This window comes from Scyliorhinus torazame, chromosome 14, assembly GCF_047496885.1.
Source record: "Scyliorhinus torazame isolate Kashiwa2021f chromosome 14, sScyTor2.1, whole genome shotgun sequence".
Classification (NCBI taxonomy): domain Eukaryota; kingdom Metazoa; phylum Chordata; class Chondrichthyes; order Carcharhiniformes; family Scyliorhinidae; genus Scyliorhinus; species Scyliorhinus torazame.
The window spans coordinates 179,047,525-179,071,323 of NC_092720.1; the positions used below are offsets into that span (position 1 = coordinate 179,047,525).

At 51.1% G+C, this 23,799-nt stretch overlaps 1 protein-coding gene across 1 annotated transcript; it reads left to right on the forward strand.

Moving 5' to 3' along the window:
* Nucleotides 1–1,469: 1,469 nt before the first annotated feature.
* LOC140390247 (E3 ubiquitin-protein ligase TRIM62-like) lies at nucleotides 1,470–19,057 on the forward strand. The gene is made up of 6 exons (XM_072475235.1): nucleotides 1,470–2,296; nucleotides 3,516–3,611; nucleotides 3,744–3,977; nucleotides 5,307–5,329; nucleotides 5,432–5,547; nucleotides 14,907–19,057. Exons 1-6 carry the CDS (start codon nucleotides 1,877–1,879, stop codon nucleotides 16,292–16,294), a joined length of 2,277 nt encoding a protein of 758 aa, XP_072331336.1. The 5' UTR covers nucleotides 1,470–1,876; the 3' UTR covers nucleotides 16,295–19,057.
* Nucleotides 19,058–23,799: the final 4,742 nt, after the last annotated feature.

Genomic DNA, 23,799 nt, shown 5'->3' on the forward strand with positions numbered 1-23,799 from the left:
TCAAATTAGTGAGGCACGAACTCCCCTTCACAAAACCATGCTGTCCATCACTAATAAGTCCATTTGTTTCCAAATGTGAGTAAATCCTATCTCTAAGAAACTTTGACAATAATTTCCCGACCACTGATGTAAGGCTCAACGGCCTAGTTTCCTGGATTATCCCTGCTGCCCTTCTTAAACAATGGAACAACATTGGCTACTCTCCAGTCCTCTGGAACTTCACTTGTAGCCAATGAGGATACAAAGATTACTGTCAAGGCCCCAGCAATTTCCTCCCTTGCCTCTCGCAGTATTTTGGGGTAGATCCCATCAAGCCCTAGGGACTTATCTACTTTAATGCTTTTTAAGATGCCCAACACCTCCTTTATTAATATCAACATCACTCAGAATATCATCATATTCTACCCTATACTCCTCATCCACCAAGTCCTTCCCTGTGCTGAATGCTGAGGCAAAATAGTCATTTCATATCTCTCCTATTTCGTCTGGTTCCATACATAGATTCCCTCCAATATCCTTGAATGGACCAACCCTTTCTCTGGCTACTCTCTTGCTCTTCACATATGTAAAAAGCGTGTTAGGAGTTTCCTTAATCCTGTTTGCCAATGACATTTCATGACCCCTTTAGCCTTCCTAACTCCTACCTTAAGTTCCTTCCTACTTGTTTTATATTCTTCAAGGGCTTCATCTGTCCTAAGCCTTTTGGACCTTACGAATGCTTCCTTTTTCTTTTTGACATGGTTCATAATATCCCTCATTATCCAGGGTTCCCCATACTTGTCCCCCATACTTGCCACCTTTATCTTTGATCCTCACAGGTACATGCCGGTCCTGAATTCTAATCAACTGACATTTGAAAGCCTCACAAGTGCCGGATGTTGATTTTTCCCTCAAACAGCCTTGCCCAGTCAACACGCTCCAGATCCTGCCTTATGCTGTTGTAATTAGCCTTCCCCGCGTCTAACACCTGCACCCGAGGACCACTCTTGTCCTTTTCCATAAGCAGCTTAAAACTTACAGAATTATGATCACTGTTCACAAAATCATCTCCTACTGATACTTCGATCACCTGTCCGGGCTCATTGCCCAAATAGCTGGGCTATTTACATATTGTTTCAAGCTGTAAATAATCACTATATCGCTGATTAAGCATTTTCTGCAACTCGTTACGAAATATTTGGATATATCTCAATCTGACTCGTGGGGGGTCACGGTTCGTGAACATGCCCGGTTTTAATCTTGCGGCCGCTGAGACCAACTCACTGGCCTGGGTTGCTCTGAAGTGCTGGGGTGGCACAGTGGTCAGCACTGCTGCCTCGCAGTGCCAGGGACCCGGGTTCAATTCCAGCCATTGGGCATTTTTTTTAGTATCCAGCAGGCTGAGGGGTTATTGGGATCGTGCTTGGGTGGGGTGCTGTTTGAGAGGGGCGTTGCAGGCTGGATGGGCCGCATGGCCTCCTCTTGCACTGTCGGGATTTTAGGGTTCTGAGCCCAGCGCTTCTCCACTGAGCCACACCCGAAAGAAAGAGTAAATGTTTGTGAGTGTGTGGCTCCTGAACAGTGGCCTCTGAGCTGATCATTGCTCAGTTGCCAGACAGGAAGGAACCTGGGCGGGGGGAGGTAGTGAATCAACTTTTTTGATACATTGAGGCGGGACGCAAGAGAAACCAATCGAGATGAATGTTGCTGATATTTCTGCTGCCTCCTAATAATTCATGATCTTTGTCTGCCAATTCTCAGGGTCTTACTGGATTGTGTTAAAGTAAATGTACATTTACATAGAAGTAAAGATATATAATTAGAGAGAGGGACAGAAAGAAAGAGCTGTGTGTTTCTGAGCTGGAGTGAAAGTGAAAGGAGAAAAAAGTTGTCAGAGATGGCAGCCAGCGAAAAGGCTGTGAGTATCAGTGAGAATCTGCTGTGCCCCATCTGCCTGAACCTCCTCGTCGATGCCAGCACGCTGGAGTGCGGGCACAGCTACTGCCAGCCCTGCATCAGCCAGTACTGGGACAGCCAGCAGGCCCGGGTGTCCTGCCCGGAGTGCCGGGCCGAATTCCCCGACAGGAGGACCAAGGCGGTATACGCTCTGAGAAACGCGGTGGAGCATGTCCGGGAGATCCAGGCTCCCGGGGGCGAGGAGGAGGAGGAGGAGGGTCGCTGCTGCCCGCAGCACGGAGCCCGGTACAGCCACTACTGCCAGAGCGAGCAGACACTCCTGTGTGCCCTGTGCCAGGAGGGAGGGCAGTGCCAACAGCACCTGGTCAGCACCATAGCTGACTCTGTCACACTTCACAAGGTGAGGGCTGCAGGGCAACATGAATGGAATGATTGACTGTGTTTAGATTATGTCCAGTGTGTGTGTGTTTCTGGTGCACAGATATGCACGTGCTAACCTTCATTCCATACATATCCTGTATATCTGAGAGTGACACCGTCAATCCGTATTTGTTCTGTGCAGATCCCTGTATGTGACATATTTGTTTATTGTGCACATTTTGTCCCTGTGTGGTACAGTATCTGTATTCTGCACATACCTGTGTGTGTGATACAGTATAGAGTGTGTATTCTGTACACATGTCTGAGGGGCTGTGTGACAGAGTATCTGTTCTGTGTATATTCAGAGGGAGAATACAGTATCTGCATTTTGTATATGGGGGACTGTGTGACAGAGTATCTGTTCTGTGTATATTCAGAGGGAGAATACAGTATCTGCAATGTGTACATGCGGGTCGGTGTGACACAGTATCTGTTCTGTGTATATTCAGAGGGAGAATGCAGTAACTGTAATATGTACATGGGACTGTGACACAGTACCTGTTCTGTGTATATTTAGCGGGAGGACACAGTATCTGTATTGTATACATGTGGGATTGTGTGACACAGTATCTGTTCTGTGTATATTCAGAGGGGGAATATAGTATCTACTGTGTACATGTGGGACTGTGATACCGTACTTCAATCTCCTTTGCATTAAAGGTCAATATGTGGAAGGGGATGTGCATAGGTAATAATAATCTTCATTATTGTCAGAAGTAGGCTTACATTAACACTGCAATGAAGTTACTGTGAAAAGCCCCTGGTCGCCACATTCCGGCACCTGTTCGGGTACACAGAGGGAGAATTCAGAATGTCCAAATTACCTAATTGCATTTCTTTCGGGACTTGTGGGAGAAAACGGAGCACCCGGAGGAAACCCACACAGACACAGGGAGAACGTGCAGACTTCGCACTGACAGTCACCCAAGCCGGGAATCGAACCTGGGACCCTGGAGCTGTGAAGTAACAGAGCTAACCACTGTGCTATTGATAGAGGAAGATATCCCACAATCCTTCTTAACCAAGGAGCTAAAAGAAGAATACTGCTAACCACTGTGCTATCGAACAGAGAACTGGGAAGCGTAAGCTGCACTGCCCTCAGTCGGTCATAAGTGATGTTGGTGTTTTGGGAGGTCAGTGTCCCTCTCTGTCTGTAGCCCCCACTTGGTTTTATTTGATGGTGTTCTGTGTGGTTGCAGGACGCACTGACAGAATCCTTGGAGAAGCTGAACGAGGAGGAGACAACGCTCACCGAGGTCCGACATGAACAAAAACGCAACATCACAGCAGTGGAAGTAGGTCCAGCAGGGGTTTTCTCTTGTTGTCACTGGATGACTCATTTTCCTCTCCATCAGCCCCCCCCCCCCCCCCCGCCACCCCAGAGATGCCGGCCCCCTTGTAAACGCTGGGTATTCTCTCCCTTGCAGGAGGCATTTCTGACCGACTTGAGGCACGTCAAGCAGTGCTTCGCTGAAATGGGCCAGCTCATCGAGAGAAAGGAGCAGAGCTTGGTGGAGAAACTGGAGGGAAATGTGGAAACTGCCTTGAAAAGTATGGAATCGAGACTGGGGGAAATCCAGGAAGGTCTGACGTCTGTCGGTGCGGAAATCGTAAAGAGAAAAGAACAATTGACGGAACAAGATGACTTACGGTTCCTGCAGGTAACGGAATGGGATTCAGATTGTAGACTTTCTGCAGACACAATCCTATATTCCTGTCGGTGTAGAGGTGCTGGGGATGGAACTCAATGGCCGGGCGGTACGGTGGCACAGTGGTTAGCACTGTCGGCCTCACAGCACCAGGGATCCAGGTTCGTTTCGGGCCTCGGGTGGCTGTCTGTGTCGAGTTTGCACTTTCGCCCCGTGTCTGCGTGGGTTTCCTCCCACAGTCCAAAGATGTGCAGGTTAGGTGGATTGGTCATGCTCAATGCACCGGGTTACGGGGATGCAGCAGGGTAGGTTGGGCGGGGGGGGTGGGGTGTCAGGCTTGATGAGCCAAATAGCCTCCGTCTGCATGGCAGGGATTCTATGGACCTGTAGAGAGGTTATGCCTCCCGTTCTGGAGTCTGAGTTTGGTGGCGGGAGTGGACATGGGAAGGGATGGGTCGGTGGGGATAGCTCGCCGATTCTCACAGTGAAGGGAGGGAGGGTGGAACCAGTCAGAAAACGCTTTTACTTCACGGGCCGAACGACCAGTTGCCATATTTAATTGGCACCCGGACAGCTGGCACTATGTCCCTTCCACCTTTGCCCCGGACATCGCTCCACCCTTCCCCGAATGCGAACGAGCCCTTCCTCCCTTTATTGGTCATCCTCCCCCCAACACGTGCTGCTGCCGCCCGGTCTCAAGTGCAGGCTGCCATTTCCAGAGGCACCACAGCAGCCCCTCCCCCCATGGGGAACAATGCGGCGGCAAACTCACCATTAATGGTGGGGGAATTCTACCTCACCAGGTGCGCAGCCGTGAACGTGAACATTCAAATTTCTCGTTGGCGGGCAACATAATTTTGGAGGGGGGGGGGGGGTGGAAACTTAATCCCGACAAGGTGGCCCTTTTAACACTTGGCGTGCCAAGGCCATGCAAAATGGCTTCCCGGCATCTTTCACCGGATAAGCTCCAGCCGCCATTAACCCACCTTCGAAGTCCCAGGTGACAGAATTCCTAAAGTCCATCCCACCGTCGGCAAGCTGACTTTTGGCCGCACGCCACATTAGGTTCCCCTGCCAAGCTCCCAGCTTCTGACAGGCCTGGAAGGTTCCGCCCAGTGCTCCAGACGTGTGTGCGCGTGCATGGGCGTGAGTCAGCCTGACAGAGTGGTGTGTGTGTGCGTGTGACAAGTACATGATTAAAAACTTAAGATTAACCGCTTGTCGAAGTATGCTTCTCAACTACCGATTTAAGCAGTCTAGCAGACGAACTGTGTGATATGTCTAGGCAGGGCAAAATGTTCAGCGTGAATTAAAATAATTTTCTTTCTTTTTTTCATGAAGGGATTGAACCTTCTGAAGCAGAGGTATGTGTTTTAATTCGCGGAAAGAAAAGAAACACCCAAAGAGATTAAATACTGGTTTTGATGTTTCATCCCAGAGTTGTTGACAGATTTTCATGTCCACAGGACTCCAGGAGACTTTAAGGCACTGAAGGATATATCTGACGATCCCGCCTTGGAGGTGTTGAAAGGGCCTTTGCAGTACAGCGTGTGGAAGGAATTAAGGGCTCTCATCAAACCAGGTGAGTTATTCAAAATTTTGACAAAAACGTGGAAGGCCCCACAGTCTCAGGTAAGGGGGTCGATCATTTAGGACTGAGATGAGGAGACACTCAAAGGGCTTGTCCTGTGAAGAATGGTTGAGCAGGTTGCACCTATACCCATTCGAAGAATAAGAGGTGATCTTATTGGGGGTTCAATAGGATGGATACCGGGAGAATTTATTAATTTTTATTTGTTCATGAGATGTGGGCCTCACTAACTGGGCCAGCACTCATTGTCCAGCCCTGACAGCATTTAAGTCAACCACATTGCTGTGGATCTGTAAACCAGACCGGGTAACAGGTTTCTTTCCCTAGTGGACATTAGAACCATAGAATTCCTACAGTGAGAAGGAGGCTTCTTGGTACATCAAGTCTGCGCCAACCCTCTGAAAGAGACCTAGGCTCACTCCCTTAACCTATCCCTGTAACCCTACCTGACCTGCACATCATTGGACTGTGGAAGGAAACCAGAGCACCAGGAGTAAACCCACGCAGACACGGGGAGAAAGTGCAAACGCCACACGGACAGGAACCCGAGGTCAGAATTGAACGTGGGTCCCTGGCGCTGTAAAGCATCAGTGTTAATCACTGTGCCAATGCCGCCCAGGTGGGTTTTTACAACAATTGACAATGGTTTCAGGGCAGCATGGTGGCACAGTGGTTAGCACAGCTGCCTCGCGGAGTTGAAGACCCGGCTTCGATCCTCACTCCGGGTCACTGTCCGTGTGGATTTTGCACCTTCTTCCCATGTCTGCGTGGGTCTCACCCCCACAACCCAAAGATGTGCAGGGTAGGTGGTTTGGCCATGCTAGTTGGAAACATTTAAAAAACCCATGACAATGGTTTCACGGTTGTCATTAGACTTTTAATTCCAGATTGTTATTCAATTCAAATTTCACCGTCTGCTGTGGTGGGATTCGAACCCGGGTCCCAAGAGAATTACCCTGGGTGTGGTATTATCATAAATGAAGACAATGCAAGAGCTAATGAAATGTATATAGACAGCCATTAGAGGGAGCTAGTCCCATAAGTATCGCAGGGATGGGGCTAAGCCTTGTGGGTCAGATGATGATGATGAAGAAAAAGAACAGACAGAAGATAGTGAGGCATAGGATAGAGAGAACAGTTGGGTACTTGAGAGTTCTGCAGTTAGAGATAGCATAGTTTAATATAGAAACCTTCTACTCCAGGAATGTGAACGAATCTTAGTAGTGTAATAAATGTATAGTTTTTGTTCATTAACAAAGCTTGCTGTTCTTTGTTCAACACCACACATCCAAGCCATCCAGGTAAAGCAAAAACAGAGAACAATACATGGTAGCCGTAGTGATCTTCGAGTAGATAAGTAAGGTGTAGGGAGAAAGAAAGAATCTCCGTTCAAAGAAAAAAAAATGTGCAAAGAAAAATCTCAACCAGACTCCAGTAGCAACAACCAGCAGTATCACAAAAAGAAACACCCAGCCAAAGCTTCATGGAAGGTCTGTAGACTCCAAAGTCATTAACGATATTGGGTAAAGGAAATGTGAACTGGAAAATTTTCAAACAATGCCTTAAGAACATAAGAATTAGGAACAGGAGTAGGCCATCTGGCCCCTCGAGCCTGCTCCGCCATTCAATGAGATCATGGCTGATCTTTGTGGACTCAGCCCCACTCTCCGGCCCGTACACCATATCCCCGAATCCCTTTATTCTTTAGAAAGGCATCTATCTTTTTCTTAAAAACGTTTAAAGAAGGAGCCTCAACTGCTTCACTGGGCAAGGAATTCCAGAGATTCACAACTCTTTGGGTGAAGAAGTTCCCCCTACACTCCGTCCTAAATCTACCTCCCCTTATTTTGAGGCTATGTCCCCTAGTTCTGCTTTCCCCGACCAGTGGAAACAACCTGCCCGCATCTATCCTATCTATTCCCTTCATAATTTTATATGTCTCAATAAGATCCCCCCGCATCCTTCTAAACTCCAATGAGTACAGTCCCAGTCTACTCAACCTCTCGTCATAATCTAATCCCCTCAACTCTGGGATCAACCTAGTGAATCTCCTCTGCACTCCCTCCAGTGCCAATATGTCCTTTCTCAGGTAAGGAGACCAAAACTGAACACAATACTCCAGATGCGGCCTCACCAACACCTTATACTTTCGAAGTGGTCAGTGAAAAGAGAAAGATTGCGCTGTTACTAAATTGGGCAGGACCGCTGGCTATAGAATTACTCATTCCAGTTTGAGAATGAAGTTGAAAAAAATAAGTTTGATGTGGTCATTGAAAAATTTGAAAATTATTGTGAGCTTAAAAGAAATGAAAACCTGTGTAAACTACTGCAAGACCAACAGAAGTAATGCTAGAAGATCTTCGGAATATTATCCCATGCGAGCAACGTAACTGAAAATAGATGCTCCGAAAAATTCTCTGGGAAAAGTAATGTGAAAAATCTTGCCTCGGTTGAAGCTGTGGCGTAGCTAGAAATCCACCGCGCTGGAAAAGAAGACCAGTCTGCGCAAGCGCACCCAAAAAAAAATGCGCGCTTCAGAAGTTGGACATTTCAGACATGCGTAGTTAAAGAAAAATACGCGCGCGATTCGGATCTCTGCGCATGTGCGGGACCAGTTCGCACGTGCGCACTTTGAAAAACAACGCGATCCGGAAGATGACCGTTCTGCGCATGCGCACTGGAAAAAAGAGCGCACTCCGGATGCGAATCGACTTGCGCATGCGCAATGGGAGTTTGCGCATGACGTGTACGCGCTGTGACCACGCCCACTTAAAGAAAAACTGCCCGGCAATCGGAAGAATGTGTTTGAACTGCAACAGACCGAATCATTCTGCCTCGCGATGCAGAGCCTGAATGGAATTTCACCAACCAGCTGAACAAGAAGCTTTCAGCATGAAAAAGAAGAACATTTTTACAAATCTGAAAATAAAGACTATAAACTCAACATCACAGAAGATGAAGTAGATTTGCAAGATATATTCTATATGGATATAACTGAAGGTAGACAAAGGTACACAAGAAATTTCAGAAGGTGAAAAATCAAACCCAATCACAATTGTTCCAAATCTGGATGAATGGACAATTCCAGAGACGCTGAATGCCACATTAATCAAATGCAAGCCTGTCACCGGAACAAGTGACATAGAACATAGAACATAGAACAATACAGCGCAGTACAGGCCCTTCGGCCCACGATGTTGCACCGAAACAAAAGCCATCCAACCTACACTATGCCATTATCATCCATATGTTTATCCAATAAACTTTTAAATGCCCTCAATGTTGGCGAGTTCACTACTGTAGCAGGTAGGGCATTCCACGGCCTCACTACTCTTTGCGTAAAGAACCTACCTCTGACCTCTGTCCTATATCTATTACCCCTCAGTTTAAAGTTATGTCCCCTCGTGCCAGCCATATCCATCCGCGGGAGAAGGCTCTCACTGTCCACCCTATCCAACCCCCTGATCATTTTGTATGCCTCTATTAAGTCTCCTCTTAACCTTCTTCTCTCTAACGAAAACAACCTCAAGTCCATCAGCCTTTCCTCATAAGATTTTCCCTCCATACCAGGCAACATCCTGGTAAATCTCCTCTGCACCCGCTCCAAAGCCTCCACGTCCTTCCTATAATGCGGTGACCAGAACTGTACGCAATACTCCAAATGCAGCCGTACCAGAGTTTTGTACAGCTGCAACATGACCTCCCGACCCCGGAACTCAATCCCTCTACCAATAAAGGCCAACACTCCATAGGCCTTCTTCACAACCCCATCAACCTGGGTGGCAACTTTCAGGGATCTATGTACATGGACACCTAGATCCCTCTGCTCATCCACACTTTCAAGAACTTTACCATTAGCCAAATATTCCGCATTCCTGTTATTCCTTCCAAAGTGAATCACCTCACACTTCTCTACATTAAACTCCATTTGCCACCTCTCGGCCCAGCTCTGCAGCTTATCTATATCCCTCTGTAATCTGCTACATCCTTCCACACTATCGACAACACCACCGACTTTAGTATCGTCTGCAAATTTACTCACCCACCCTTCTGCGCCTTCCTCTAGGTCATTGATAAAAATGACAAACAGCAACGGCCCCAGAACAGATCCTTGTGGTACTCCACTTGTGACTGTACTCCATTCTGAACATTTCCCATCAACCACCACCCTCTGTCTTCTTTCAGCTAGCCAATTTCTGATCCACATCTCTAAATCACCCTCAATCCCCAACCTCCGTATTTTTTGCAATAGCCTACCGTGGGGAACCTTATCAAACGCTTTGCTGAAATCCATATACACCACATCAACTGCTCTACCCTCGTCTACCTGTTCAGTCACCTTCTCAAAGAACTCAATAAGGTTTGTGAGGCATGACCTACCCTTCACAAAGCCATGCTGACTATCCCTGATCATATTATTCCTATCTAGATGATTATAAATCTTGTCTCTTATAATCCCCTCCAAGACTTTACCCACTACAGACGTGAGGCTCACCGGCCTATAGTTGCCGGGGTTGTCTCTGCTCCCCTTTTTGAACAAAGGGACCACATTTGCTGTCCTCCAGTCCTCTGGCACTATTCCTGTAGCCAATGATGACATAAAAATCAAAGCCAAAGGTCCAGCAATCTCTTCCCTGGCCTCCCATAGAATCCTAGGATAAATCCCATCAGGTCCCGGGGACTTATCTATTTTCAGCCTGTCCAGAATTGCCAACACCTCTTCCCTACGTACCTCAATGCCATCTATTCTATTAGCCTGGGGCTCAGCATTCTCCTCCACAACATTATCTTTTTCCTGAGTGAATACTGACGAAAAATATTCATTTAGTATCTCGCCTATCTCTTCAGACTCCACACACAATTTCCCATCCCTGTCCTTGACTGGTCCTACTCTTTCCCTAGTCATTCGCTTATTCCTGACATACCTATAGAAAGCTTTTGGGTTTTCCTTGATCCTTCCTGCCAAATACTTCTCATGTCCCCTCCTTGCTCGTCTTAGCTCTCTCTTTAGATCCTTCCTCGCTACCTTGTAACTATCCATCGCCCCAACCGAAACTTCACACTTCATCTTCACATAGGCCTCCTTCTTCCTCTTAACAAGAGATTCCACTTCCTTGGTAAACCACGGTTCCCTCGCTCGACGCCTTCCTCCCTGTCTGACCGGTACATACTTATCAAGAACACGCAGTAGCTGATCCTTGAACAAGCCCCACTTATCCAGTGTGCCCAAGACTTGCAGCCTACTTCTCCACCTTATCCCCCCCAAGTCACGTCTAATGGCATCATAATTGCCCTTCCCCCAGCTATAACTCTTGCCCTGCGGTGTATACTTATCCCTTTCCATCATTAACGTAAACGTCACCGAATTGTGGTCACTGTCCGCAAAGTGCTCTCCTACCTCCAAATCCAACACCTGGCCTGGTTCATTACCCAAAACCAAATCCAACTCGGCCTCGCCTCTTGTTGGCCTGTCAACATATTGTTTCAGGAAACCCTCCTGCACACACTGTACAAAAAACGACCCATCTATTGTACTCGAACTATATCTTTTCCAGTCAATATTTGGAAAGTTAAAATCTCCCATAATAACTACCCTGTTACTTTCGCTCATATCCAGAATCATCTTCGCCATCCTTTCCTCTACATCCCTAGAACTATTAGGAGGCCTATAAAAAACTCCCAACAGGGTGACCTCTCCTTTCCTGTTTCTAACTTCAGCCCATACTACCTCGGCAGAAGAGTCCCCATCTAGCATCCTCTCCGCCACCGTAATACTGCTCTTGACTAGCAGCGCCACACTTCCCCCTCTTTTGCCTCCTTCTCTGAGCTTACTAAAACACCTAAACCCCGGAACCTGCAACATCCATTCCTGTCCCTGCTCTATCCATGTCTCCGAAATGGCCACAACATCGAAGTCCCAGGTACCAACCCACGCTGCCAGTTCCCCTACCTTGTTTCGTATACTCCTGGCATTGAAGTAGACACACTTCAAACCACCTACCTGAACACTGGCCCCCTCCTGTGATGTCAAATCTGTGCTCCTTACCTCTATACTCTCATTCTCCCTTACCCTAAAACTACAATCCAGGTTCCCATGCCCCTGCTGCATTAGTTTAAACCCCCCCAAAGAGCACTAACAAATCTCCCCCCCAGGATATTTGTGCCCCTCAGGTTCAGATGTAGACCATCCTGTCTGTAGAGGTCCCACCTTCCCCAGAAAGAGCCCCAGTTATCCAAAAATCTGAATCCCTCCCGCCTGCACCATCCCTGTAGCCACGTGTTTAAATGCTCTCTCTCCTTATTCCTCATCTCACTATCACGTGGCACGGGCAACAACCCAGAGATAACAACTCTGTTTGTTCTAGTTCTGAGCTTCCATCCTAGCTCCCTGAAAGCCTGCCTAACATCCTTGTCCCCTTTCCTACCTATGTCGTTGGTGCCAATGTGGACCACGACTTGGGGCTGCTCCCCCTCCCCCCTAAGGACCCGGAAAACACGATCCGAGACATCACGTACCCTTACACCTGGGAGGCAACATACCAAACGTGAGTCTCTCACGCTCCCACAAAATCTCCTATCTGTGCCCCTGACTATAGAGTCCCCAATTACTAATGCTCTGCTCCTCTCCCCCCTTCCCTTCTGAGCAACAGGGACAGACTCCGTGCCAGAGGCCCGTACCCCATGGCTTACCCCTGGTAAGTCGTCCCCCCCACAAGTATCCAAAGCGGTATACTTGTTTCTCAGGGGTACGACCGCAGGGGATCCCTGCACTGACTGTTTTTTCCCAGTCCCTCTTACAGTTACCCACCTATCTCCAATCTTTGGTGTAACTAATTCCCTGAAGCTGCTATCTATGACCCCTTCTGCCTCCCGAATGATCCGAAGTTCTTCCAACTCCAGCTCCAGTTCCCTAACTCGGTCTTGGAGGAGCTGGAGATGGCAGCACTTCCTGCAGGTAAAATCAGCAGGGACACTAACTGCATCCCTCACCTCAAACATCCTGCAGGAGGAACATTGCACTCCCTTCCCTGCCATTCCTCCAACTTTCTACCAAGATCTGGCTAAAAAATAATAATAATATAATAAAATATGGTACTTACCTCAGACCAATGGGTTTTATTATTAGGTTAGAGGAGGAGGGCGGGTGGGAGACACTACACGTGTAGTGTCTCGGGTTTCCTCTCCACCAGAATTTATTGGGGAGGGTCTTCCCAGACGTCGTGGGCCGAAGGGCCTGTTCTGTGCTGTATTTTCTATGTTCTATGTGTCCGCGGGTCGACTTCCTGTTCCCGCCTAAAAAACTAATTTAAAATAAAAAAAAAGAAAAATTCTCAGCTCCTGCTGAAATTGACTAACCAGCCAGCTGTTCTCACGCCGCCGAAATCGACTGGCCTGCCCCTGCAAAGACAAGTGCTTTTAAAGGTTGACTTACCTCCCAGCAACCTCCTTCCGCAATGCTCCCGCTGAAACTGACTCACCACTCACCAGCTGTTCTCACGCCGCCAAAATCGACTGGCCTGCCCCTGCAAAGACAAGTGCTTTTAAAGGTTGGCTTACCTCCCAGCAACCTCCTTCCGCAATGCTCCCGCTGAAACTGACTCACCACTCACCAGCTGTTCTCCCGCCGAAATCGACTGGCCTGCCCCTGCAAAGACAAGTGCTTTTAAAGGTTGACTTACCTCCCAGCAACCTCCTTCCGCAATGCTCCCGCTGAAACTGACTCACCACTCACCAGCTGTTCTCCCGCCGAAATCGACTGGCCTGCCCCTGCAAAGCCAAGTGCTGACAATTTCCTTAGCCTCTCCGATTTGAACCACTTGAGAGTTCAACCGACAATTTTTGATCGACAGAACAGGCTGATCGACTACATGGGAATGCGATTGAAACTTTAGGGGTATGTAACCTAGAAGCATGGTTTCACAGTCAAAGTCACATCGTTTAGAACCTTTGTTAGGCCACACTTGGAGTATAATGTTCAATTCTTGTCGCCACACTACCAGAAGGATGTGGAGGCTTTAGAGAGGGTGCAGAAGAGATTTACCAGGATGTTGCCTGGAATGGAGGGCATGAGCTATGAGGAGTGGTTGAATAAACTCGGTTTGTTCTCACTGGAACGAAGGAGGTTGAGGGGAGACCTGATAGAGGTATACAAAATTATGAGGGGCGTAGACAGAGTGGATAGTCAGAGGCTTTTCCCCAGAGGCATGAGAGAGAGCAGTTGTGTGCTTGAAAGTTCTGCAGTTGGAGATAGCACAGTTTATTATAGAAACCTTGTACTCCAGGAATGTGAATGAATCTTAGTAAGTAGTGTAAATAAATTTATATTTTTGTTCTTTGTTCAACACAACGCAGCCAAGCCATCCCGGGAAAGCAAAACAGAGAACAACACACTGGGCGCTCTGAATTACTAGTCCAACGACAATGACACTACCACCATTGCCCTCCCCCTTCCACTTGTGAGGGAGACCGGAACGAGGGGAAGTAGTTTATGAATAAGGGGTCTCCATTTTAAGGCTGGGCTGAGGAGAACTATTTTCCCCCAGAGGGGTTTTGTCTGTAAAATTCTATTGTCCAGGGAGCAATGTGTCACTGAATATATTCAATGCAGAGTTAGGAAAGTAGAGTCCCTAGGTTCCAAAGAGTTGTCAATCTTTGGAATCCTTGCCCTAAAGGCTTGTCGTTGAGTAGTTAAGAGTCAACGATATTTCTGGAGTTACATGTAGGCCAGGCCAGGTAAGGCCGGCAGATTTCCTTCCCGAAAGGGCATTACAGGGGACTGGTTAGACCACCACGAAATATATACTGGCATTGGAGGCGGTCCAGGGAAGGTTCACTAGGCTGGTCCCGGGTATGGTGGAATTTTCTTATGCGGAGAGGTTGAGTCAGTTAGGCCTGTACTCATTGGAGTTTAGAATAATGAGAGGCGACCTGATTGAGACATATAGGATTCTCAGGAGGCTTCACAGGATAGATGCTGAGTTTTTTTTCCCCTTGTGGGAGAGTCTAGGGCCAGAGGGCACAATCTCAGAGTCAGGGTGTCGCCCACGTAAGACCGAGATGAGGAGGATTTTCCTCTCTCAGAGGTTAGTGGTGTACTGTGGAGGCTGCGTCATCAAGTGTGTTCAAGGCTGAGATAGACAGATTTTTAATCAGTGAGGGAATCAAGGATTATGGGGGTAAGAGGGCAAAGTGGAGTTGAGGATTATATCAGATCAGATATGACCACATTGAATGGTAGAGCAGACCTGACGAGCTGAGTTGTTGACTCCTCTGCCTCCTCTTATTGCTTGCGTTCTGAGGTATCATCCGATCCTTGCATCTAACTTCCCCTCGATCTGTTTCTCTTACAGGACCGGCCTCGCTGACCCTGGACCCCGTCACAGCCAGTCCCTGGCTCGTTCTGTCCGAGGACCTGACCAGCGTGGCGCACGGGGATCAGAAACGGCCCTTGCCCGACGACCCCCGGAGATTTGACGCTTGCCCCTGCGTCCTCGCCTCGGCGGCATTCACGTCAGGGAGGCACTACTGGGAGGTGAATGTGGGCCACAAGAGCAGCTGGACCCTGGGCGTGGCCGGGGAGTCGGTCAGCAGGAAAGGGGAAATCCTCCTGTCGCCTCCCAATGGGTACTGGGTTATGGGGCTGAGGAACGGGAGTAAGTACACGGCCTTCACGTTGACACTGAGCGATCTCCAACTGTACGTCAAGCCCCGGGTGATTGGCGTCTACCTGGACTGTGAGGGAGGGCAAGTGTCCTTTTACAATGTCGATGGCATGTCCCACCTCCACACTTTCAGAGGCACCTTCACCCAGAAACTCTACCCTTTCTTCAGTCCCGGACCGAACCAGGGGGGCAGGAATGCCGAGCCTCTTCAGCTGTGTCACTCGACCGTCCCAAAGCCCCCCATCGAGGAGGAGGAGGAAGAGGAGGAGCAATTAAGCCCATGTTTGGCTTGTGAGAGGGAGGACGCAACAATCTCTGTCCCCCTGGCGAGTGCCAACATCTTCCATTGGGATTGGAGCACTTGGAAAAGGGCCTGGCTCTGCTTCGGTTTCCTGGTTTCGCTGGGCGTCGCCTCGCCGGGGAGTGCTAATTTCGCCGAGATGTACCTGGTGTGCTGCGGCATGCTGGGGTCTGCCGGCTGGTTCTGGGCTCTGCTGGGCAAGGGGAGCCTGGCTAGTGTTTCCTGGCTGTCCTGCGGCCTCCTGGGCTACGCCGGCTTGAGCTGCCTGCTGCTGGCTTATGCCCGGCTGCTGGGTGCCTGCTTGCTGGGGCTGAGCCTGGTCGGGCTGCTGCTGGCCTCGAGCGGTCGCCCGTGGCCGTTCTGGGTGGTGCCCAACCTGGGGGCCCTCGCCGGGCTGGTCTGGCTGTCGGATTACGAGGTCTGGGTCTGGTGGGTCTGCTGCGGCCTCCTGGCACACGCTGGTCTCTGCCTGTCCCTGCTGGGCTACGCCAACGTGGCCGAGGTCTGCTGGTGGTGTGGCGGAGTCAAGGGCTACGTTGGATTGTGTCTTCTCCTGCTGAGCTTTCACCAGCTGGCTGGCTTCTGCTGGGTCGGGCTGGGCCTGATGGGACTCTGCTTGGCCTTGATGGGCCACGTGGGGAACCGGTCAATCATGGCTGGCCTGCTGGGCTACAGTGGCGTGTGGTGTGCCTTGGTGGGTGATGCTGAGCTTTCCGCCGTCACGCTGGGCGTCGCTGGTTTGTCGTGGTCCTGCTGGTCCTATTACGCCTGCTAGGTTGAGTCTGTAAACCCACCCACACCCCCCCATTTGCCATTGAATTTGACATTTTGTAATAAGCACATTGGCCTAAAGAGTTTCTTAGCTTCTTCCCACTGGCGCAGTTGACTGAGCCCAAAACAAAAGATGACAGCCACGAGTGGGAGGGGGCTGCCTTTTGCCCCGACTTCCACGGAACTCCAACGCAGACTTAAAAACCCACGGTGCTCAGTCAGCCTTGGCCCTGCCCTGGGATTGAAACAACCAAGTGGTGGCGTTCTTCCGCGTCTTGCGCACATCCGAGGAGAGATGCCAAACTGGGCACCTAACCATGTCATTCCCAACGACCTGTGGGTGGTCAGCGACCGTTCCAGCAGCTTACAAGCTTTCAGCTGATTCGTTAGTGTAACTGAGCCTGTGCATCAGAGGAACAGTTAACTGACAAAATTGTTCACAATGTAGTCTTGCGGCAACGCTTGGTGATCCTGCCTCACCCTTCCGTTTTGACGGAGTATTTAATGTGACACGCTCTCACTATTCCTTCTGCGGCCCAAGTCACAATGGCACAGTAAGGCAATCATTCGGCCAGACGAGTCCTTGCTGGATACCTAGGAGTGGAGGGAGGGAAAGAAAACAAGAGGGAGAGAGAGCGAGGGAGGCCTAAATTTCCAGGCCTGAATTGGAGTTGGGGATGGATGGAAACCGGCGCCCGTTTAGTGAAGGGCGCGAAGCAGGCCGACAAGAGTGCGGCAGGTGACAAGATGCCTCGTTGAGGAGGGCAGATGACAGTCGTGAAGAAGCAGTGGAGCTCACTGGATTTCTAACCACAAAGCTGCTTTGGAGCAGCCCAATGCCGGAGTGGTTCACGCCAGTCCGTCCCGCCGGAGTTGCCCGCCCCGCCGATCACGGCAGAATCCCGCCCCAGGCTCCCCCTCAGCCTTCACTGCTCCAAGAAAGTGATGCCTCAAGGTGCTTCGTGGAGCATCGCCAAACAAAATTGAACAGTAAGGTCCACTTGGGCAGCTGATCAAAAAACTTAACCTTGGAGGTATATTTTAATGGAGTGCCTCTTAAAGAGAGATTTAGGGAGGAGAATTACAGAGTTAGGGCCTCAGTGGTTGAAGGCACGATCTCTTAGCTGAAGGCGTCATAGAGTTTGAGAGTTTTGTAGCACAGAACGAGGCCCTTCGGCCCATCATGTCAGTGCCGGCCATCAAGCCCCTATCTACTCTAATCTTATTTCCCAGCACTTGGTCTGTAGCCTTGTCTGCTGTGGCTTTCAAATGCTTCTTAAATTTTGAGGGTTCCCGCCTCTACCACCCTTTCAGACAGTGAGTTCCAGACTCCCGCCACCCTCTGGGCGAAAATGTTTTTCCACAAATCCCCTCTAAATCTATTGACCCTGACCTTAAATCTATGCCCCTGAATATTAACCCCTCCACTAAGGGGAAACGTTTCTTCATATCCACCCAATCTATGTCCTTCATAATTTGCATCCCTCAATCAGGGGCGGGATTCTCCGACCCCCCGCCGGGTTGGAGAATCACCGGGGGTCGGCGTGAATCCCTCCCCCGCCGGCTGCCGAATTCTCCGGCGCCGGAGATTTGGCGGGGGCGATATTCGCGCCGGTCGGCGGCCGCTAGCAGCGGCTCCCCCCGGCGATGGGCCGGCCGCCCGTTTTTTTTGCTGGTCCCACCGGCGTAAATTAGAGTAGGTCTTTACCGGCGGGGCCTGGCGGCGCGGGCGGCCTCCGTGGTTCACGGGGGGATCTGACCCCGGGAGGTGTCCCCACTGTGGCCTGGCCCGCAATCAGGGCCCACCGATCCGCGGGCGGGCCTGTGTCGTGGGGGCACTTTATTCTTCTGCACCAGCGGCTGTAGCGGTCCCGCCATGGCCGGTGCGGAAACAAAGCCCTCCGCGCATGCGCCAACTCGCGCCGGCCGGCAGAGGCCCTTCGGCGCCATTTGGCGTGGCTCCTTCCCCGCCGGCCGGCGCGGCGCAATCTACTCCTGGGACGGCCTAGCCCCTGGAGGTGCGGAGGATTCCGCACCTTTGGAGCAGCCCGACGCCGGAGTGGTTCACGCCAGTCCGTCCCGCCGGAGTTGCCCGCCCCTCCGATCACGGCAGAATCCCGCCCCAGGCTCCCCCTCAGCCTTCACTGCACCAAGAAAAGCAGCCGGAGCCCAACCAACCTCTCTTCATAGCTGAAACGCTCCAGCCCAGGCCACATCCTCGTGAATCTCCTCTGCACCCTCTCCAGTGCAATCAAATCCTTCCTATGGTGTGTCGGCCAGAACGCCACACAGGGCTCTAGCTGTGGCCTAAACAGCATTTGAGACAACTGCATCATAACGTTCCTGCTCTTATAATCTATGCCTCATCTGATAAAGACAAGTATCTCATATACATCCCTAGTCACCTTATCTACCTGTCCTGCTGTCATCAGGGATCGTTGGACATGCACCCAAAGGTCCCTCTGGTCCTCTATACTTCCCAGCATCTCATTGTGAGTTGGGGGACAGATGAGAGGCCAGAATTGGAGGGTGCTGGGGGCAGCACGGCGGTGCAGTGGTTAGCACTGCTGCCTCACGGCGCCGAGGTCCCAGGATCGATCCCGGCTCTGCGTCACTGTCCGTGTGGAGTTTGCACATTCTCTTTCAATCCTCTGTTGATAACTGTTGACCTCAAACGGAATGTGCTAATTTGTACATATCACTTCGCTGGTTGCTTGTCCCCGAATGTTACTGCGAACACTACTAATAAAACCTTGACTCACGAGAATGGGAAGATTTATTTAGAAACAGAATGCATTCAACGTTTCTCTTTTTTTTTTCTTTTTAAAAAAAAATATATTTTTTTAAAGGTTTTCATAAAATATCAATAACAAAATGGGAAAGAAAAAAGAACCCAACAGGGGTAAGTACAAAACACAATCTAAAAAAGCAACCCCCCAAACCCCTCCCCCCGTACCTAAATAATAAATTAACATTAACACCCCGACTTAAGACAACAGGTGTACACACCCCCTCAGACCCTCCAGTGTAAATAACATAAACAAAAATAAAGTAAACCCCCCACCCCCCGAGCTGCTGCTGCCATTGACCAATGTCTATCGTTCTGCCAGAAAGTCTAAGAACGGTTGCCACCGCCTAAAGAACCCTTGTACCGACCCTCTCAAGGCGAATTTCACCCTCTCCAATTTAATGAACCCTGCCATATCGCTGATCCAAGATTCCTCGCTTGGGGGCCTCGTATCTTTCCACTGAAGGAGAATCCTTTGCCGGGCTACCAGGGACGCAAAGGCCAGAATTCCGGCCTCTTTCGCCTCCTGCACTCCCGGCTCCTCTGCCACCCCAAATATTGCAAGCCCCCAGCCCGGTTTGACCCTGGATCCTACCACCCTCGACACCGTCCTTGCTACGCCCTTCCAAAATTTCTCCAGCGCTGGGCATGCCCAGAACATATGGGTGTGATTTGCTGGGCTCCCTGAGCACCTAACACACCTGTCCTCACCTCCAAAGAACCTGCTCATCCTTGTCCCGGTCATGTGTGCCCTGTGCAGCACCTTAAACTGTATGAGGCTGAGCCTCGCGCATGAAGAAGAATTCACCCTCCCTAGGGCATCTGCCCACGTCCACTCTTCGATCTCCTCTCCCAACTCCTCCTCCCACTTACCTTTCAACTCCACCACCGAGGCCTCCTCCTCCTCCTGCATCACCTGGTAAGTTTCCGAGATCTTCCCCACTCCCACCCATACCCCCCGAGAGCACCCTGTCCTGTACTGTGTGTGGCAGTAGCCGCGGGAATTCCACCACCTGCCGTCTGGCAAACGCCCTTACCTGTAAGTACCTGAAGGTGTTCCCCGGGGGGGAGCCCGTACTTCTCCTCCAGCTCACCCAAGCTCGCGAACTTCCCGTCCACAAACAGGTCCCCCAACTTTCGTATGCCTGCCCTGTGCCACCCCGAAAACCCTCCACCTGTTCTTCCTGGAACGAACCGGTGGTTCCCCCGTAATGGGGTCCACGCCGAGGCCCTAACTTCCCCCATATGCCGCCTCCACTGCCCCCAAAGTTTGAGGGCCGCCACCAGCACTGGGCTCGTAGTATACCTCCTTGGAGGGAGCGGCAGCGGCGCCATTGCCAGTGCCCCCAGACACGTACCCACACAGAACGCCGTCTCCAGCCTCTTCCATGCAGCCCCCTCCCCCTCCATCATCCACTTCGCACCATTGTCGCATTGGCGGCCCAGTAGTACCCACAGAGGTTGGGCAGCGCCAGCCCCCCCCTATCTCTACTTCGCTCCAGGAACACCCTTCTCACCCTCGGAGTCCTTCGCGCCCACACAAACCCCATTATACTCCTGTTGACCCGCCTGAAAAAAGCCTTTGGGATAAACACGGGAAGGCACTGGAACAGGAACAAAAACCTTGGGAGCACCGTCATTTTGATTGACTGCACCCTACCCGCCAGGGACAGCGGCAACACGTCCCACCTCTTGAACTCCTCCTCCATTTGCTCCACCAGCCTTGTAAAGTTAAGCCTATGCAGGGCCCCCCAGCTCCTGGCCACCTGGACCCCCAAATATCTGAAACTCCTCTCCGCCCTTTTTAGTGGGAGCTCGCCAATCCCCCTCTCCTGGTCCCCTAGCTGAACTACGAACAGCTCGCTCTTCCCCATATTGAGCTTGTACCCCGAAAAGTCCCCGAATTCCCTAAGGATCCTCATTACCTCTGGCATTCCTCCCACTGGGTCCACCACATACAGCAACAGGTCGTCCGCATAAAGCGACACCCTATGCTCCTCCCCACCCCGCACCAACCCCCTCCAGTTCCTCGACTCAGTGCCATAGCCAGGGGTTCAATCGCCAGTGCGAAGATGCATTCAAATTTTTTTTTTAAAATGTTTTATTAAAGGTTTTCATAAAATATCAATAACAAAATGAGAAAGAAAAAAGAACCCAACAGGGTTAAGTACAAAACACAATCTAAAAAAGCAACCCCTCAAACCCCTCCCCCCCGTACCTAAATAATAAATTAACATTAACACCCCCGACTCAAGACAACAGGTGTACACACCCCCTCAGACCCTCCAGTGTAAATAACATAAACAAAAATAAAGTAAACCCCCCACCCCCCGAGCTGCTGCTGCCATTGACCAATGTCTAGCGTTCTGCCAGAAAGTCTAAGAACGGTTACCACCGCCTAAAGAACCCTTATACCGACCCTCTCAAGGCGAATTTCACCCTCTCCAATTTAATGAACCCTGCCATATCGCTGATCCAGGATTCCACGCTTGGGGGCCTCGTATCTTTCCACTGAAGGAGAATCACACCTGTCCTCACCCCCAAAGAACCTGCTCATCCTTGTCCCGGTCATGTGTGCCCTGTGCAGCACCTAAACTGTATGAGGCTGAGCCTCGCACATGAAGAGGAAGAGTTCACCCTCCCTAGGGCATCTGCCCACGTCCCCTCTTCGGTCTCCTCTCCCAACTCCTCCTCCCACTTACCTTTCAACTCCGGCACCGAGGCCTCCTCTTCCTCCTGCATCACCTGGTAAGTTTCCGAGATCTTCCCCACTCCCACCCCCCCCCCCCCCCCCCCCCCCCCCCCCGAGAGCACCCTGTCCTGTACTGTGTGTGGCAGTAGCCGTGGGAATTCCACCACCTGCCGTCTGGCAAACGCTCTTACCTGTAAGTACCTGAAGGTGTTCCCCGGGGGGAGCCTGTACTTCTCCTCCAGCTCACCCAAGCTCGCGAACCTCCCGTCCACAAACAGGTCCCCCAACTTTCGTATGCCTGCCCTGTGCCACCCCGAAAACCCTCCACCTGTTCTTCCTGGGGCGAACCGGTGGTTCCCCCGTAATGGGGTCCACGCCGAGGCCCTAACTTCCCCCTGTAGCGCACAAAGACTCCGAGAGACGAATAGAGTGAAGTCGATGAGGCTTTCTAAGCGTGTCTGTTCCCCCGCAGCTCGGTAGTAGACTGGCCTGCGGGGGAGGACTCCGGCTTCTTATACTCCGCCTTCAGGGCGGAGCTAGAGGTCAACGGCCAACCAGGACCCGGGATCTGTCAGCCAATGACATTAGGGCTTCCAGTCCCACATGACCCCCAATACATACTACCACATTCACCCCTTGTCAAAAATGAACCCGGCGGGGTGATGCTTCGCATGGTGGTAAGGGTTTACAGGGCTGGTCCTGGGAGGAAAACATTCATATGGCAATACAGTATGTACAATTTTGTCCTGTTTCAACTACTTACAGAAGGTATCGGGAGAAAAAGCAAAATGTTCTTGTGAAAAGTCCATATATTGATTTAGATCGACGCCACGAGTCGGTCGGGCGGTCTGGTCGTCCGTGTCGATCGCCTCGGCCCCGGTGGTGGTGGTGGTGTTTGTTCCGGTGTTGCCGTCTCCGGGAGCCTTACGGTTTCAGCTTGGGCTTTATTCTTGGTCGGGCCTGGGGGGAGGGGGACCGATCCTCCTGGGAAGGGGGTGGTCGCGGGGTGCGGCGGTGGCAGGAAGGGGGGGGGGTTGGGTGAATGGTGTCGGGCGGGTATGTGTGTTGCCGGCGGGCGCCAGATCTCAGGGAGACCGTGTCCTGTCGGCCATCGGGGTACTCCACGTAAGCGTACTGCGGGTTCGCGTGGAGGAGGTGAACCCTTTCGACCAACGGGTCCGCCTTGTGTGCCCGCACATGCTTTCGGAGCAAGATGGGTCCTGGGGCCGCCAGCCAGGTCGGCAGCCACGTTCCAGAGGAGGACTTCCTAGGGAAGACGAGACGCTCATGAGGCGTTTGATTAGTGCTCGTACACAATAGCGACCGGATGGAGTGGAGAGCGTCCGGGAGGACCTCCTGCCACCGTGAAACTGGGAGGTCCCTGGACCGTAGGGCCAGTAGGACGGTCTTCCAGACCGTGCCGTTCTCCCTCTCTACTTGCCCGTTCCCCCGGGGGTTGTAGCTGGTCGTCCTGCTTGAGGCTATGCCCTTGCTGAGCAGGAACTGGCGCAGCTCGTCACTCATGAAAGAGGACCCCCTGTCGCTGTGGACGTATGCGGGGCAACCGAACAGTGTGAAGATGGTGTTCAGGGCTTTAAGACTGTGGCCGCGGTCATGTCAGAGCAGGGGATGGCGAATGGGAAGCGAGAGTACTCGTCCACCACATTAAGGAAGTATGTGTTGCGGTCGGTGGAGGGGAGGGGCCCTTTGAAATCCAGACTAAGGCGTTCAAAGGGGCAGGTGCGCACCATCCGGCCTGAAAAAATGCGGTTTGCATTCTGCGCAGATGTGGCAGTTCCTTGTGACTGTACGGACCTCCTCTAAAGAGTATGGGAGGTTGCGGGACTTGATGAAATGGTAAAACCGAGTGACCCCGGGGTGGCAGAGGTCCTCGTGGAGGGTTTGGAGGCGGTTAATTTGTGCGTTGGCACATGTGCCGCGGGATAGGGCATCGGACGGCTCGTTCAGCTTTCCGGGACGATACAAGATCTCGTCGTTGAAGGTGGAGATTTCGATCCTCCACCTTAGG

Excerpts from the sequence above, each read along its gene's own strand:
- LOC140390247 (XM_072475235.1), top strand. The coding sequence starts at position 1,877 with ATGGCAGCCAGCGAAAAGGCTGTGAGTATCAGTGAGAATCTGCTGTGC. Across the intron at positions 3,612-3,743 it reads GCAACATCACAGCAGTGGAA|GAGGCATTTCTGACCGACTT; the intron begins GTAGGTCCAGCA and ends TCTCCCTTGCAG. Across the intron at positions 5,548-14,906 it reads AAGGGCTCTCATCAAACCAG|GACCGGCCTCGCTGACCCTG; the intron begins GTGAGTTATTCA and ends TTTCTCTTACAG.